Source organism: Pundamilia nyererei, unplaced genomic scaffold (genome assembly GCF_000239375.1).
Source record: "Pundamilia nyererei isolate P.nyererei 1_Seehausen unplaced genomic scaffold, PunNye1.0 scaffold00033, whole genome shotgun sequence".
Classification (NCBI taxonomy): domain Eukaryota; kingdom Metazoa; phylum Chordata; class Actinopteri; order Cichliformes; family Cichlidae; genus Pundamilia; species Pundamilia nyererei.
In genome coordinates, this window is record NW_005187434.1 from 899,816 (window position 1) to 916,732 (window position 16,917).

At 41.3% G+C, this 16,917-nt stretch overlaps 2 protein-coding genes across 2 annotated transcripts in view; both read right to left on the reverse strand.

Annotated features, from left to right (window-relative positions):
* Positions 1 to 192: 192 nt before the first annotated feature.
* On the reverse strand, positions 193 to 14,879 carry LOC102205136 (glutamine--fructose-6-phosphate aminotransferase [isomerizing] 1). Its single transcript, XM_005729405.2, has 19 exons — positions 14,805 to 14,879; positions 12,715 to 12,822; positions 11,898 to 12,005; positions 11,639 to 11,764; positions 11,497 to 11,555; positions 11,277 to 11,411; positions 11,128 to 11,189; positions 10,864 to 10,943; positions 10,670 to 10,778; positions 10,402 to 10,565; positions 8,603 to 8,698; positions 8,246 to 8,343; positions 7,926 to 8,046; positions 7,494 to 7,651; positions 4,587 to 4,701; positions 3,981 to 4,108; positions 3,713 to 3,880; positions 3,116 to 3,277; positions 193 to 2,142 (listed from the first exon to the last, which is right to left on the reverse strand). Exons 1-19 carry the CDS (start codon positions 14,809 to 14,811, stop codon positions 2,098 to 2,100), a joined length of 2,049 nt encoding a protein of 682 aa, XP_005729462.1. The 5' UTR covers positions 14,812 to 14,879; the 3' UTR covers positions 193 to 2,097.
* A 719-nt stretch (positions 14,880 to 15,598) lies between these two features.
* nfu1 (NFU1 iron-sulfur cluster scaffold homolog (S. cerevisiae)) overlaps positions 15,599 to 16,917 on the reverse strand; it is a 5,940-nt gene continuing 4,621 nt past the window's right edge. The window contains exons 4-8 of the mRNA XM_005729408.1: positions 16,750 to 16,816; positions 16,539 to 16,656; positions 16,365 to 16,428; positions 16,091 to 16,265; positions 15,599 to 15,964 (exon numbers count right to left, since the gene is read on the reverse strand). Coding sequence (XP_005729465.1) covers positions 15,932 to 15,964; positions 16,091 to 16,265; positions 16,365 to 16,428; positions 16,539 to 16,656; positions 16,750 to 16,816 — 457 coding nt within the window. The 3' untranslated portion in view covers positions 15,599 to 15,931. The remainder of the gene's footprint in view (positions 15,965 to 16,090; positions 16,266 to 16,364; positions 16,429 to 16,538; positions 16,657 to 16,749; positions 16,817 to 16,917) is intronic.

The window sequence follows — 16,917 nt, forward strand, 5'->3', positions numbered from 1 at the left end:
CGCTGCGTCTCCACGGTGACAGCTCTACGTGAGAGCATCAGACCGATAGCGTCCGTCTTCCTGGAGTTTGGCACCAGCGGCGGCGTATCGTTACTTTGAGCTACCCCTAAATACCTCCAGTACCTCAACTCTTTGTGCAATCTATAACCTGAAAAACTAAACAAGTTATTTTAATGACAAGTCCAAATGTGCCTGAATTTCTACAGCGTATTTATTGGAATAAAAATCGTACAGACACCTTTTGTTATCACTGTCAGTATTTTAGGTCATGTAAATCCACAAGCGCACACATCCTCAATCCAATAACTCCCAGACACTTTTAAAAGATACGTACGTGACACTTTATTGCATCAGTTCCACTAATAAATAGTACTCCCACTCCCTCTGTAACCCAACAGATGGTGCTAGGATCCAGTGCAGCATCCTTGATCAATACATCCAGACAGTAAATCAAAAAGTGTTTCGAGTGTGGGTTACAAAAGTACCTGTAACAACATTTCACTGGCTCAGAAAAGGCTCAAGGGGGGAAAATGAAGTCCAAGTTAAGGCTTGATTGTAAATGCAAGATAAATATCTTTAAACTTAAAGAATGCAGGCTTAAAAAAAGCTGCTCCTATTCTTTCTCTACTGCATAACTGTGTGTGTGTGTGCGCGCGCGCGCAATGTCACTTTTCTTGGCTTCTGAATTTAAAAGACACCTGGGATCACAGACACACAGCTTGGCATTTGGCTTCTGACCAAAGTCAACGTCTACAGTATGACATGCTGCCAAGCGACTGTGTGTATACGTGCCCTCAGGGCCTCAGAATAACTTCATAGCATACGATCTGCAAAATCAGTTCATGTTTGGCTACAAAAGCAACAGTGAAACTGAAAAAAAGAGATTTGGTTTATGATTGCCAAAGCCACCAGAGACAGATTTTTGGTTTGACATTTCAGATGACAGTAACATTAACATTTTAAATGAAAGAGTAACTTCAATAATATAAAATTCCTTCCAAAAAACCAATTAACAAACAAATGTAACAAGAGGAGGAAAAAAAAGAAAGAAGAAAAGCTACAAATGGTCCCAAGATTGCAAAATGACGGTGGCAAGGTGTGGGCTGGCGACTGCCTCTACTTCAGGTTTGCAACTTTATCTCAATTGCATTACTTCAGTTTATTGATTAAAAGAAACCTTTATGCGAAAAGTCCCACACGAGAATGAAACGCTAAACTGCACCCAGAGAGCGTTTACAGTAACAGGATCGTGTCGAGAAAAATAGGAAAGAGTGAACGAGCGACGTCTCAGACTCTGGTGTAGGTGGTTCCTCTCATTAACTGAGTGGACCAAAACCAGAGTTTAAAAAACCGAATTCCTGGGCTTACACACAGCAACATTAGAAGATTTATGACAGTATTCACAAACTTTTTCTGATCGGACATTTGATGCTGCTCTTTGCTGCGTGTCCTCAGAAGAAAATCCAAGAGGGGAAAGTGTATCAAAACCACACTGCAATTATGAAGAAGCGATGACCTGTGGCTTGGAATGATTCAAGACTGTGGTTTACATCAACTGTGGAGTAAAGACACTTTGAATGATTAGCTGCCAAGGAAAAAAAAATCCCAACTAAACTACAAATCATTGCACTAAAAGAGAAAATGAGCCAGTGAGGTCTTTAAAGCGTAAACTACTGTGAGCTTTAACATCAGCTTCCAGAGAGCCCAATCAGCAACAGATAAACATGGAAGGCATGCCCATAAATGGCCAGCGAAGGTTGATACAGGTTCACCCCCGAAAAAGTGATATGCACGTTATATGTCATTCCCAACCCATTCCTTGCCACCGGCAACAACAAAGAAAAAACAAATGTTGTCAAAGCTTTCTGATAAAAGAAACAATGCAACACTGTGATAATACACAACAGTGAGATACAAGAGCGATTACTGAAAGACTACATTAAAAAAAAAGAAGAAAAAAAAAAGAGCCACGACACACAAGACACAGGACAGGACGTCATCTTCTGATGGTTTACTTCACACAGACGCTTCCTTTGGGGTCTGTGCTTGAATGTGTGTCTACGCCAAGCTTTTGTTGTTAGTGATGAATGGTGCGGCTCACTCTACTGTCACGGACTTGGCCAGGTTTCTTGGACAGTCCACCTGCGTTTAAACAGAGGAGCAGACAATCAATAGCCTTGCAGATGAAAAGGACACTGTTGCTGCTGTTGACTAAATGCTGCTGTCAAAACACCCGAGTATGATTTATACAAATCTTAACAAAAACATACTTTAATCTGCGAGCCAGAGATATGGCGGCTTGGCAGGACTGCTCTTGTAATTATCACACATGTCCTGTCCAGAGCGCTTCTCCTCCCCTCGGACAAAATTACATAAAACACAGGGCATGCGTGTGGTGGAGCTGTTTGTTCTACAGAGCTGCACGGCCAGGACGTTTCTCTGAAATGCTCTGAAAAACTGACTAGATGCTGACTTTGAGTTAAGCTGCTCACTTTGACCTTTAATATTCCTCAAAAACAGGAAATCAAGGGGACAACACATCTAAGTCAGTTCTGCAGCACCAGCACAAACATCAGTAACAGCTTGTGGGCTTTGCCAATAAATGAAACAATCGCAGGTCGGAATTCGCGCACAGATGGAGGTTATTTACATTTCACTATAATTCTTTCAGTGTGGCAGCTAACCACATCGTCATCACCTTCACCACCAAGTTTGCCAGTTTACATCGTTCACAAAGTAGGTTACATTTTCAAGCGAGTTGGGGACATGCTGATTTACAGATATAAACACTGCACGTTTATTCTGGCAGTGTTTCTGCTTACAAAGCAGTCCTGAGCGACAGCGCTAGATGATCAGTGACAGGCTAATAATAACAGAATATCTCATTTATATTGTGCTCCAGAATCTTTTGCACAACTGTCCTCTTTTATGTCCTGAAACGAATCATCGACGTATTTTACACAATCATACTCTTACTACACCTGTAAACACAGGTATACTGATGATGACTGTAAGAGTGGAAATGACTTGGGAAAATGGTATCTCCAAGAAATGTTTGAATTAAGAAGCATGCTGGATTGAGAGTTGTTGCTGATCCTGAAGGGAAAGCACTTACATCGTAGCCTCTGAGGACAGCCAGGTGGAAGGACAGCAGCTGCAGAGGGATAACGCTCAGGATGCCCTGCAGGCAGTCCAAACAGTGAGGCACTTTGATGGTGCGGCTGGAGTTTTTGATGGTTTCGTGATCGTCCTTGTCGCAGATCACAATAGGACGACCCTGTAAATGAAACAAAGAGATGAATATAGTGTGAGTTTTCACAACTCTAAACCAACATCTGTTGCAGATTGTTTACTGCACAATGATGGAGATGCGCTGAATCAACCTCTCCCCTTTCACCGACTGAGTTGAAGGGCCAGAGGTGACGCAGTGGTCAACATACTTTCGGGGTTTGAACTTAATGAGTTATGATGCAAACAGTTTTCAGAAAGGAAAAAACTTAAATGGATTCAAATAAACTCACTTAGTCATTTTCCACGATATAATAAACACTGTAAAGCGTCACATTTAGTTTTTATTTGTCAGAGTTTGTTTGAGCATTTCAGGCAACTAAACAATCTGGGCTGATCACTTGTGACTGGATTATAAAATAAACCAACACACCGACATTACAATAAGGCTGATCACAAAACATGCGCCATGTGCGATTCTTACCTGGCGAGCAACAACTTGCTGCAGGGCATTCTGACACTTGACATAAGTGTGGTCTCTCATTATGATCATGATCACCGGCATGAGTTTATCCACCAGGGCCAGCGGGCCGTGTTTCAGCTCTCCTGCCAGGATACCCTCTGAATGCATGTACGTGATTTCCTTGATTTTCTGCAGGGGAATAAAAAAAACCATCCAGACTTTAGATAAATGCAAGCCTACGCTGAAATTAACAATCAAGCTGTCAGATGATAAACTCGCATGTGCTCACCAGTGCTCCCTCCAAGCAGGTAGCGTAATGGTAGCCTCTGCCCATGATGAGCACACTCTTCTGCTGGTACAGCTCTGTTGCCAGCTTCTGGATTTCATCATCCAAACTGAGGACCTCCTTAATCAGATCTAACACACACACACACACATTTTTTTTTCTTGTTTCAAGAGGCTGACTGGCAGAGACAAAATATGAAAAAAATATTGCAGCAACATGAACCTAGACTCAGCTTCTAATGTTGGGCAGGGAGTGGCAGACAAGCCAGACATTCCTTATTAGGTTACTATTGGGGACATGCTATCATGTGCTTTAGATTCACAGAGTCATGCAAGAGCCCAACGCCAAAATCTAAAGCTATTCATCCGTCTGCCCCCCTTCCCGCTCTCTCTCGTCTTCTGATCCTTTTGTTGCCGTTTAAGTTTGTCCTCTAAGAGGATTAAAAAAAAAACAAAAAAATAAAAACACCAACAAAAACAAAACTAAAACAGGCTGTGGATGTGCTTGATCTTGGGTCTGAGAGCTAGTTTTTCCAGTCTTTTTGTGTTTAAACTTCACATATGATCAAGACTTCTCTGGCTGAATTACAACACATGTGGTGTGACTTACCTGGAAGCACTCTTAGGCCCTGGATTATCTCACGGCGCCTGGGCTGCACTGAAATCCTGTCATCGCACATCAGGAGGGCAAACATGATCAAGGCCACAAACTGACTGGTGTAGGCCTGAAGACGAAAAACACAACAGAGAAAGTAGAATATTTATTACGGTAACTGTAACACAATTGCTAAGATGCGGTTTCTTTGTCTGTCTCTACTCTGACTAATAAAGAAAACAACTGCTCCCTAACTATTTGCATGAAGGTCACAAAGTGGACCGCCACCACTGCACAGTCAAAGCTTGCTTGCTTGTGACCTCATTTCTAGAGGGAATGGTAGATTTCCTATTTTGCAGCTCAATATCGAACCAACGAAGCAGCGACCAGATCACGACTTGAGCCTTTCGGTACAGATTATGAAGCCATGTCCTTCTTTTTCGCTTTGTTTTGATTGCAAATTTGGTCTCCAGTTTATAATCTGCACCAGATGAAATATGGAGAGGTGGGTTTTCATACACATCAAGCAGCATTATAAAAAAAAAAAAAAAAACACACGCAGTTAAGTTAGTGCTGCTCATCCTAAAAACCTTTGTAGCCACATATACCACAGATGATGTCTGATCCTTCTGGAAATGTCGCTTCTTATAACCTCAACACATCTGAGACTCTGTGCCTGCCGTCATCGCCGCCTGCACCCTCTCCTTCCTTCATCTCCGAGCACGTTTGGAGGTCTTCCATGCTCATTTAGGAGATTCAATCAGAGTCTGAGAGAAGCCAAGTCAATTCACAAGACTCTCTGGACTCAGAAATGCCAATGTGCAGGGCCAAGAAAATAGCTGTAAAACCTTTACACACCGTTTCTTTTTTCTTCACAACAACACACAAATCGTAGTCCTTCAGAGCTGTGGCAACATATTTAAACCCACATATTCAACCGTTGATCTCTTCCATATTCATACTTTCAAACTTGTCAGTGCTTTCCTGATGCACAATGTGCCAACTTTGATCCTGCAAATGTGAGCATGCATGCATACACAGCTGAAACATAAAGAAAACACAACAGCTGTGATCTAGAAAACAAACTTTGTAATCCTGTAAATTCCCAGTGGAAAGAGTTATGTAATTCAAAAGCAGTCTTCTCTCATTTACTGTCGGCTGACCTGCCAGAAGGATCTGCCTCATGATAGCATCAAAGTGTTTTGTCTTTTAGTGCTAATTTATGCCATGAATCTTGAATATGAACAAAGGAATTGGAAATTCCCTCATTTAAAGTTTAAAAAAAATCCTATGAGCATGAAAAAGCAGAAAATTGAGACCAAATATATGAATTTGGGATGATTCAGCATGTGATTAGTTGCAAACCAAGTCAGTGTTTTGATAAGCTTGGTTTTTAATGTGCAACATTCGGTTGAGGTGGGTGTGGGTGTGTGGCCCTGCCAGCCGAGCAGTAAATGATGGCGTCTCTGAGGCGTGCTCTGGGACTTTGGAGCAACACAAGAGTCACTGAGCCAAGAGCTGGGGCAGGGAAGGACCTGCTCCACTTTTCCTAACTCTCTCTCTCTCTATGCTCCCTAGAAAGAGCAGGGGCTTCAACTCCTCTGCTCAAATCCCAGCTGGCAAATGCTTTCGGTGAGGGGGTGGGAGGGGCATGAAACCAAGTGTCCAAGGTTTACATGAGCTGAGATGAGAAAATCAGGCTTCTTTAACTCCCTCTGGGATAACAGTGGAGGACCACGTCAACTTCCAAAAGGCGGGACCAGAATTGCAATGGAGTTTTCATCTGGGTTTCATTCAGAGTCAGCGAGCGTCGAGTTCATTTATGAGATGTTACAATTAACTGGTGTACAGTACTTTAGCTAAGCATCAAAGGCTCAGTTACAACAAATCAAAGAAATCATGCGCTATTTTTCTAATTTGAACGTAACAAATTCATTTGGTGTGTTGCCTCTGAAAATATTGTCATAGACAAAAGCAGAAAAATGAGTAGATTGCTTTTTTAAATGGAGCAATAAGCATTCACTTCAACTCCAAGGAAATGTGCTGTTTTCAATCATCCACATCCAAGCCTGCCACAACAAGGTGAAAACACACCCAGCAGTACATTCATCTTCATCACTAATGACTCAGTCTCACTGGAGTTTAAATAGAATGAGTAGGAAAACTCTATGGCTGGAAACTTGGTTGCTGCCCAGTGAACTGATTTAAAAAAAAAAAAACATTTGGAGCCTGCAACTGGTTGCAAGTAGTTTGGCAACCTGTCTCCAGCTCCAACTGACTGCAATCACCGTCAGACACATTGGTGAACATTTGAAAGGTGGACTCCAATCAACTGGTTATATCCTGGTTATATTGCTATATAAGATTCCTGAGCCCCTGTCTCATTATGCAGTGAAATCGTCATCCAACAGCAACTATGCCGATATTTGTGGAGCAACTTCTGACTTTCTCTTCAAAATCTATGAGGTTCTGGCTAAATGCATGCAGTTAATGTGAATTTATTTGTATGTAAAAGGCAACAGATTTTCTATTTTGGTTGATTTATCACACACAGATTGCATGTAATTGGCAACTTGGCCCCATTCACCCCTCAAAATGATTACAGACTGACTCTGTCTTATCACCATTTTATCACTCTTTATATAAGTTGCTATGAAGGAGGCAACTGACAGCAGGTAGTCACAGACCTGGTCCCTGTGTTTAAAGTAGCCATTTCAAAGATAGCAAGATAATAATAACAGTAATTTTGGTAATGCTGTGTAGCATAATATAACCTAACCTCAAGAGGTTAATGTAAGAAGTATCCTTTCAATCTCCAGTGACACAATAAATGCATGTTGTGGTTTTCCACTTCCACGGTGCATAAAAGCTGCACTCATAAAAACCGCAGAGTTAATTAGAGCCACGGTTGCCATGGTATACCTTGGTGCTCGCTACTCCGATCTCTGGCCCGGCGTTGATGTGGACGCCACAGTCAGTCTCCCTCGAGATGGAGCTGCCCACTGTGTTAGTGACGCCCACAGTCAGAGCCCCCCTCTCCTTACAGTAGCGCAGGGCCATGAGGCTGTCAGCGGTCTCCCCTGCGGGGTCGGCAGAAATGGAAAACACAACCCGTTTATGGAACGTAACAATTCACACAATAAAACTGATTTACTGACTTTTGCACCATAAACTAGTCTGATTTAAGACAGCTTTACAGAAAAAAATAATCCACAGGTTTCAAAAACTTTGACTCAGCATTTTGAAAAAGTTGAGCACATAGAAAGATAAATCAAGAAGAGCCCCCAAATAGAAAGTGGAATACAAATGGGGAATGTGCCACAGATCAAGTCCAGATGGCACTGGTCTCCACACCTGACTGGCTGATAAAGAAGCAGACATCGTCTCGGAAAACAGGCGTGTTCCTGTCCAGGAAGTCGCTGGCCAGCTCCACCATGACAGGCAGCTCGGTCAGCTCCTCCAGCACCTGGCGGGTCTGGGAAAAAAAACAACAGCATCGATTTGTGAAAACGTGCCAGCTGTGCACAGAGCGTAGAGTGTGGCAGGACACAGCTCATACCACAACACAGGTGTCATATTTCCTGTCATATTTTCCTCTTGGATTCAGTTTGATTATTTTTCTGACGGGACTTTGCACCAAAGAACAAAAGGTGGTTAAACAAAAGACTACTCACTGCTACTCCAGCATGATAGCTGGTGCCACAAGCAATGAGGATAAGTCGGCGACACCTCTGAATCTCTTTGATGTGATCCTTAAGTCCACCCAGTGTCACTGAAAAGCACAACAAACTGCTCAAAGACCACAAACACCCCACAGGAGAGATGGGACATTTTACACTTAAAAAATGTACTTATAGCTGTAAAACTTTTATAGGGCGTCCTTGATCCTTATTATAATGAACTAAAGGTAGTAGCACATGCAAAACTAAATTACTTGACGCTAAAGACTACAGTGAAAGCCAAAGATTGACATTTTTGAGGAATTGTCATTTCTTGTCTTGGTAAATATAATAATAAGGCAGTGCTCCAACCTGTGTTGTTGTCAAAGTTGACTCTCCCTCTCATGGTGTTAACAACAGACTCTGGCTGCTCAAAGATCTCCTTCTGCATGAAGGAGCTGTAGTTGCCTGTAAAATGAGGATCAGATATCACGGGAACATTTCCAGAATTAGTCAAAAAAAAGAAGAAGAAGAAAAGGTAAATACCAGTTAAGCACTCAGTGATAGACTTTTTATAAGCCCCATAAAACCCACATGAACTCAACCGAACGAGAGAGGTTTTGTTTACATGGATTAAGCGTCCGAGAATGCAAACCACAGCCTCCTGAAGGAGCAAAAACAAACGTCCTCACTGTGTTTTATTGACAATCAGGCCTTCCTGGAAATGAGAGTACTTATTGGGCAAACTTTCTTTCTCTATTAAGATATTTGCAGCCATAGCATGAGTCATGCCTCAAATGAAATAAAACTTACACAAAACATTAGGGAGATAATGTTTTCCTATCAATTAAAAACCGTGACGGTAAAGAAAATATATATATATATATATATATTCAAGTGCGTTTCAGCCTCCCTTTGAGAGCAATTTGGGTCATGCGAATTAGGTTATTCAGCAGAAGAAGAAAAAACTAGGAAATGAGAGGAGAGAGGCTGAGTAATGACAGGACCACAAAGGAATGTCGAGTTCAGCCAACACCGGCTCACCTCTGCCCTCTGCTGGACTGCTGAGGAAAAGTCAGTGAAAATGAAGAAAAAAAGAAAATATAGACAGTAACCATGAGATTTAATCTCCTTTTTTTTTAGCTGTGTTCATACTGAGCAAACTTCTTAGACTCATGTTCCTCATTTAAGGACACAGCAGCAGGATAGATGAAATACTTCAATTCCAAAAGTCCAATAACTGATTAAGTGCATGTAACAAGTTGATTCTTGGTGCAATTTTGCATGCAAAACAGACCTTATGCACATCGACTCCAAGTCCTAATCAGGGTCTGACAAATATAAAGTCAGTAAGGATTACCTAACAGCCCTGGGAAGCAATTTAATCCTGACTGATTATAGATTTGTCAGATTCTTACAGACCTGGAGTCGATATGCGTAAAGGTCTGTTTTGCATGAAAAACTGTCCCAAGAATAAACTTACATGATTGTGGGGTTTTTATTATGATTTTATACACGAAAAAAGGGAAAATAATGCAATAATAAAAATGTGTCCTAATTCCCATAAGTGAACGCTTTAACTTTGGTGACTTGGGAAAATAATTGTTTTTCTTTAACAACAATTAAACACTGAGAAATGCTTTTTATTGGGTGCATTTGTCTAAGCATTAGTAAGGGGAACTGTACTTTTTTTTAAAAAGCCACAAATTGCACATTGTTCTATACATAGGATATTAATGGCTTCACATTAAAGCTAAAATTTAAATGTTTTCCCCCTTTGTTTGAGTTCAAATCCTGGGGCTGGAGTAAAATGTTGAAAAAGAAGGAAACAGCTGTCTTACTACAAACCTAGCATAATATTTCAACTCGGGTCAAGAAGGGAAGATGGGAGTAATAACATCTTAAAGCAAAGTGGTTTGTTTTACCAACAGTGGTTTCTCTGGTGGTGCTGCTAATCTAGCAAGAGTGTAACGACTTGGATGATAACAAGAACAACCTCAGGGCAAACCGTTAAAAGCAAGCCAAACTATGTAAGCAGCTGGTCATCGATTATGACTTGCAGGATAATAACAGGATTTGAGACTAAATCAATGGCACAGTATAAATGATTTATTGACCATTAGTGTGGGAAAGGAATGCATGTTGTGAAGAGAATTCGTCCCTCCACTCACCCATCATGATCTGCTGTAGTTCCATCTGCAGGGTCTGGATGGCACGGGCTGGGTAGTCTCCAGCTGTGCGCTTTATCCTGTGAATCGACAGCCGGCCATCCATCACGGCGGCTACGTCGTCGTCCTCGAGGAAGATCACCCGGTTTGTGTGCTCGATCACCGCGCTGTCGTGGCAGATCAGAAACCACATCAAACGTTTGATTTTTGATACACGCATAAAGCAGGCATATAAAGAACATCGTTGTGCACTCTAACAGTATCTGCTTACCTCGCATCAGATGCAAAATAGTACTCCACTGCTTTTTCATCTACTGGAAACAGGCAGGTGTCCTGGTCTGTCCTGGGTAGGGTGCTGCAGCTCTTCTTGTCTTTAGTAGCTGGGATGTAAAAGAAAACAGGCCTCAGGCAATTTCATCCAGCCACATTTGGATACATTTGACTAGAAAGAGAAACTATAACTACATGAGCGGTAGAGCACAGGAATATGGTCGCTGGACAGCTTGTGATCACTGCGCACTCCAATCAGCAGAGGACCTCCCCTCCTGTATAAACCACAAGAAAATATTCATTTTAAACCACATCCTGATATTTTACCAGTATATGGTCTAAATGCATCGCAGAAAGGTTTCTTATACTGTCAGACTTCAAAATGTATTGTATACATTTTGACCCGTCTTAGACGTCACTTTAGGAGATTTAAGATCAGCCATCAGTGTGTGAGTTTACCTTGTACCAACCACCTCGCCGGGATAGTGGACACTCTTGAAGACCAGTGCAAAAGCTCCTTCCTGCAAGGCAGCAGGTCAAACAGGAAGTCAGATCTTTTTACTGTCTGATTGCTTTTGCATCTTTGGTGTACATTAGCAAGTCCTTACCAGCTGCTGAGTCACACGTTCAACCAGCGTGGCGAAACTGATGTCGTCGCTCTCCCGGTTGTCATACATGTACTTCACCAACTTGGCGATGCTCTCTGTGTCAGTCTCTGACTCGAACTCATAACCTTTGCTCTCCTACAGAAACGAGAAAATGATTTCGCTTTACAAATCGGAACAATGAAAACACATCAAGAAATATTAATGAAAAACATCTGCTCACCAGGAATTTCTTCAGGTCTTTGTAGTTGGTGATAATGCCATTGTGAATGACTATGAATTCTGCAAACCAAAGAGGACTGTCAGAAACTTAACACAGAATCAAACATTTAGCTGTTTCTGTACCAACTTGAAACATCACTCACCATTGTTTTTGTCAGATCTATGTGGATGACTGTTGACTGGGCTGGGCTCACCGTGAGTGGCCCAGCGAGTGTGGGCAATGCCACTGTGGACATCGAACTCCACATCCAGGTCAATATCCTGCTGTTCTATAAATCAAACAAACACACCCCCAAGACAGACGACATTAAATATGCGAATTGCACCACAGCGTGCAGGAAGGAAAATTGAGGATTCGGTCAACTATTAGTTCTCTCTAAACGAGCAACAATCTCAGCTTACTATGGATCTCCTCATCCAGGGCCTTCACTTTTCCACGCTGCTTGATCAGCTGGATAGATCTGGCGTTGACCTCCCAATCTTTGCTGTTGCCCCCATCAATTCCAACACCTAATGAAATTTTTAAAAAAGTTAGAAATAGCTGAATCATAAAGATGGCAAGGCCGTAGGTATTAGGTATAACGGTGGTATTACTATTATGTAAGTAAAGTCTTCTTTTTGGTCCAATGTCTGAGAAGAACTGAAAGAAAAAAAACTATTATTTAATCAGTATAAGGAAAAAATAATCATAGTGTAAATACAAGGTCAGACAGCAGATTCCTTGAAGAAGATTGCTGAAACTACCAAAATGGATGTGAGGGAAAGTACAAAGAAGTGGAAAACCAGAGGGATAAATATAACTGCCTCCACAGAAAACAAAAAACAAAACAAAAAAACAAAATAATAATAATAATAATGTAACATAAAACTGAGCAGAACAAAGAGCGAGGAACCAGGAGAAAAACAAAAATCCCAGCATCTGTTGGCACCGTATATAAAACACCGGGACACAACCACACATTAATCAACACGTAACCACACGCAAGCATAAATCAGGCACAAGTCATTAGTGTTGGCATGTATTACTGAAAAACAAAACATCAAGTGTGACTTTCAGGACAGTTGCTGCATTAATGTTACATTGGAGACCAACAAACTATTACAACATTTTGGCATTTCTTGAGTAACCTCTGAGGAGGTCTGAACACAAGAAAAACAAAACAAAACACAATTTAAAAAAAGGCAGAACTTGTTGGTGATGAGTCTCTCTTTTTCTTACCAGCTGAATCATAGCCTCTGTACTCCAGACGACGTAGACCTTTAAGGAGGATCTCAAGGATTTCACGGCGAGTCCTTGGCACGTGGTAGTTGAGATAGGCAAAGATTCCTTGGGGAAGGAGGGAATAATGTTTTAGAAAGCTTTTCTTTATAAAGAATTTGTGCTACCAAAAGGAGATTTTTTATTTATTTATTTGCAGTTGGAAGGGCAGATCACTTGAAATGCCTGTCAGACTAATACCCCTGTAACATTTGGGAGTGATGTTTAATTCATGTGGGTTTGGTAAAGGTTGGCTGAAGTCACTATTACAGTATTTAAAAGGTTTTTTCCGATGCCAAAGGACATCTCACAATCTGTATGCTGCATGGATTTATCCCATCAGCTGGTTTTTATTTTAAACAAGCTTTGGATTCATTTTGATTTAGAAATTGTTTTTAAAACAATTTTAAATCTTAAAACGAAACTATTTATGATGACAATGATTACGTAAAGGTGGCTGGTGAAACCACAGAGAACGTAATTGGACTCCTTCCTGGTGTAGCAGGCCAAGAATTACTGGGAGTTGTCGATCTGCTGCTATTCACATTCAGTGCCAGACAAACTAATGTAACACACGAGAAACAAGTCATACAGGCACTGGAAAACCTGATATAGTTATCTCTTGGAAGATAGACCTGTTTATAGACAATTAAGTATACATATATAGACCTGCCGTTTCCCTAAGATAACCTCTTGCATACGTAAAGCAGAGGTAGGGGAATTGTCAAAGGAATGAAAAAAATCAGACGCGAGATGTTTCTGTTTCCCATCTGTAAATCATTTTAAGATATTTACCTTGTCACTAAGACTTGAGATTTATTTGTGTGTGATTACTAACCCAAGTGAGAGACCATTACGATACAGAAACAGGCCAGTGTAAATCAAGATTTCAGCATTTTATTGGCAACCTCCATAAATAATGAGAATTTCCTCCCTAAAACATCTGTCATCCAGTCTAATAACAAATACACACAGAAAGGAGTGACACCATGAATGGCAAAAGGAGTGGGCATAAAGTGCAGCCCTGTTACAGGGCTAAACACTAACCAGTGGACATCCTGGCTCAACAGAGCATTCATTCAGAAAAGCAAGTGATGGGGGTGGACACTGAGGGGTAAAGAGAGACAAAAGGGACCCTTCTGCAAATAATCAGTGCTTAATGGTTAACCTAAGCAAAGTGGCACCTTACTGTGACAAGAGATATTGATAGCAAGGTGGCTTGGTTATGGAAGTGCTCTGATTGTGATAACAGTGAGAGAAAACAGATGTCAGGTATCAGTCATAGGACTGAGATAGATGGAGACGGCGGAAACAGGACAGGATTAGCATCAAACTGATTATGACCACTGGCGTCATATAGACAGTGAAAGACTGACGTTAATTCACAGCGATACACCAGTATTATATAGTACAATATTTGCTAAAGCCTTTGGCACTCTTTTAAAGGGTTGACTCAATTTGACTTAAAAAAAACATATTTGATTTTATGTTTTGTTTATCCTATTTGTATGTGTACAGCATTTTGTGGACACTGGTTTATATGTTAAAGTGCTTTATAAATAAAGGTGGTATGGTATGGTATTATCCCAAAGAACACAGGTCATCTAGTTACACTTTCATTTTTTTTATAATAACAACGAGCCTAACTCGTTTTCCAAGGTCTCTGTCACAGTCATCTAGATCCACAGACCACAGTAACAGACAGAGATTTAGCTACTGGAAACTTACTCGGCTGGTAATAACGTCGTAAAGCAGGTTAGCATTTTAATGTCGCACTCAAATATCGACTCTGCTGCTCGATCGTGTTATCCCACATCAAGCAGCTTTCAGGGTAAAACGGAAAAACACAGACCGGTTTATATTTAGCTGGCTAGCAACATCATGTTGGCCATACAAAACTCACTTTAGCCTCCCTTAGCTCATTTCCAGCATTTATCCTCAAACTAACATGGCAATAGCTGAATAACTATTCAGCTAGCTATTCTGGTGAAACGTGAACCACACACATTCAGCGCCTATTAGTATAAATATAGAATAAATGCACTACTCACCACACATGGCTACAGTTCTGCTGCCAGTTACAGCTACTCTGAAGTCGGTAGCTGGGAACGCCTGTCAATAAGCTCCGCCCCCGATGGTTCCTATGAATCATAGCCAACCGCGTTCTTCCATGGCGCCTTCTGATTGGTCGGGAGATCTGTCGATTCAGGTTGCGCCTACAGACGTACGCATTTCTGACGTGGCATCAGGATGCGATTCGCAGCCGGAACATCCTGCAGATCCTGCTGCTGCTAGAGTCAACATCGGCCCACAATGGAAGGCCTGTGCTTTCTACTGGCCGTGGAAGGAAAATATTGCTAAAAAGGCCCAAAAGCCTGTGTATGCTCTGGCGATTTTAGAATTACTGAGATACAACGTCCCTCAGTAGAAATCCACCAATGCTTTTTAAAATTTTTATATGCAAAATTGCCTTTTATGTTTTTTTGGTGATACATAGTTTAAATGGTCTATATAATTTTAGTGGAAAATACCCACTTTCTATTTTACCTTCTTTTGGTCGCTCTGTTCATGTGTCACCACCCTGGATCATCTGACCTTATTGATAGTATCCTCTTATGCCGCACCAACCCTCTGCATGTCCTCCTCTTGCCTGGCAGCTACATCTTCAACAACCTTTGTCCAGTATATCAACCATCCGTCCTCTTGTGTTTCAACTGCTCAACTCTAGCTGTCCCCCTGACGTACTCATTTGTAGTCCTGTCCATATTGGTCATTGTCAATGGAAATCTGAGCATCTTCAACTAGGCCACTAGTTGGAACACTTATGTACATAGCAGACAAATGGTCACAAAATATTATAACAAACTTTATTTATACACATATAATATACTGATTTTAAAACTAAAAGGCTGCTTTTCTTGCTTGACAGATGTGGAGTAATAAATTATTACAGTCAGCTGTTCCTGTGACTGGGCTATTCTTGTTAAATACTGTCACTGTACAAAAAACCCCCAAAAAAACAAACAGCTGAGAAACAACACATACAAGATTACATCTGAATTGATAATGGTGACTGTTTCTTTCACACAGCTGTGCTATCAAACACATTTTATTGCAACTATTGCTTGCATTAAAGTCAGTAGCTGGTAGAGACAGGAATGTGTATGATTTCAGTGGTTCAGACTTGAGCAGCCTCCTCCTCCTCCTTCACCTGGAAGACACGCATAAAAGCTCTTTACAGCTCAAGTGCTGAACATGAAATATAAATCAAGATGTCAGGATTAACATCTTAAAAATTAACAGTGTCCTAAAATCAAATGAGAGAAAGACAACAAACCTGTTCCACCGATTCAACCTCAGGTACATAAAACTGTAGCATGTTTTGGATGCCACTCTTCAAAGTCACAATTGAACTGGGGCAACTGGTGCAAGAGCCCTGCAGCTTCAGTTTAACAATGCCATCTTCAAATCCGCGGTATAGAACATCTCCCCCGTCCTCTTGCACAGTTGGCCTGACAGAGTGAGAACATTGACTTGTATTAGGCAAAAAACCCAAAAAGCATAGGAAGCAACAGGCCCTGAGGTCATAGTGCACCTTCATGAGTAGTTACCTTATTCGAGTCTCTAGTAGTTCTTTAATCATAGCAACTACCTCGTCGTCGTCGTCTGACGGTGCTGAAAGGAGAGGCAGAGATTGTTGTTCCTCAGCATTCAAAGCAGCTTGTTATTTCTGTCCAAGTTGATGTTTTAATAATGGGTAGACCACAGCTGTTTGAAAACCATACCTGTATCTGGGCTTGGCTGGCTGTCCTCGTTTACAACAGGAAGCCCGGAGGTAAAAAAGTCCATAATGGTAGCAAACACATCAGGCTTAATTACCTTCCATTCCAAATTTGGGTCAGCCTAAAAGAAGAAGGATGAGAAACCAACCTATTCTTAGTTGTGGTATGCCAAGCTGTGCCAGTGCCAATTCTTACAAACTGGGCATGGCTTTACCTTTGTGATGGTAATAAAGTCAGGGCCCAGGAACACACTCTTGACTCCATCGATCCTAAAAAGCTGCCTGAAGACAATCACTGAGGTTTTATTACGCCACACTTAAAGATTCATCTTACACTTAATACAGAAGGTTGTGCAATGATTGTAACAAATAAATACACACAT

Excerpts from the sequence above, each read along its gene's own strand:
- LOC102205136 (XM_005729405.2), bottom strand. Across the intron at positions 12,006-12,714 it reads CAGAGGCTATGATTCAGCTG|GTGTTGGAATTGATGGGGGC; the intron begins GTAAGAAAAAGA and ends AAATTTCATTAG. Across the intron at positions 10,944-11,127 it reads GGCGAGGTGGTTGGTACAAG|GAGGGGAGGTCCTCTGCTGA; the intron begins GTAAACTCACAC and ends TGGTTTATACAG.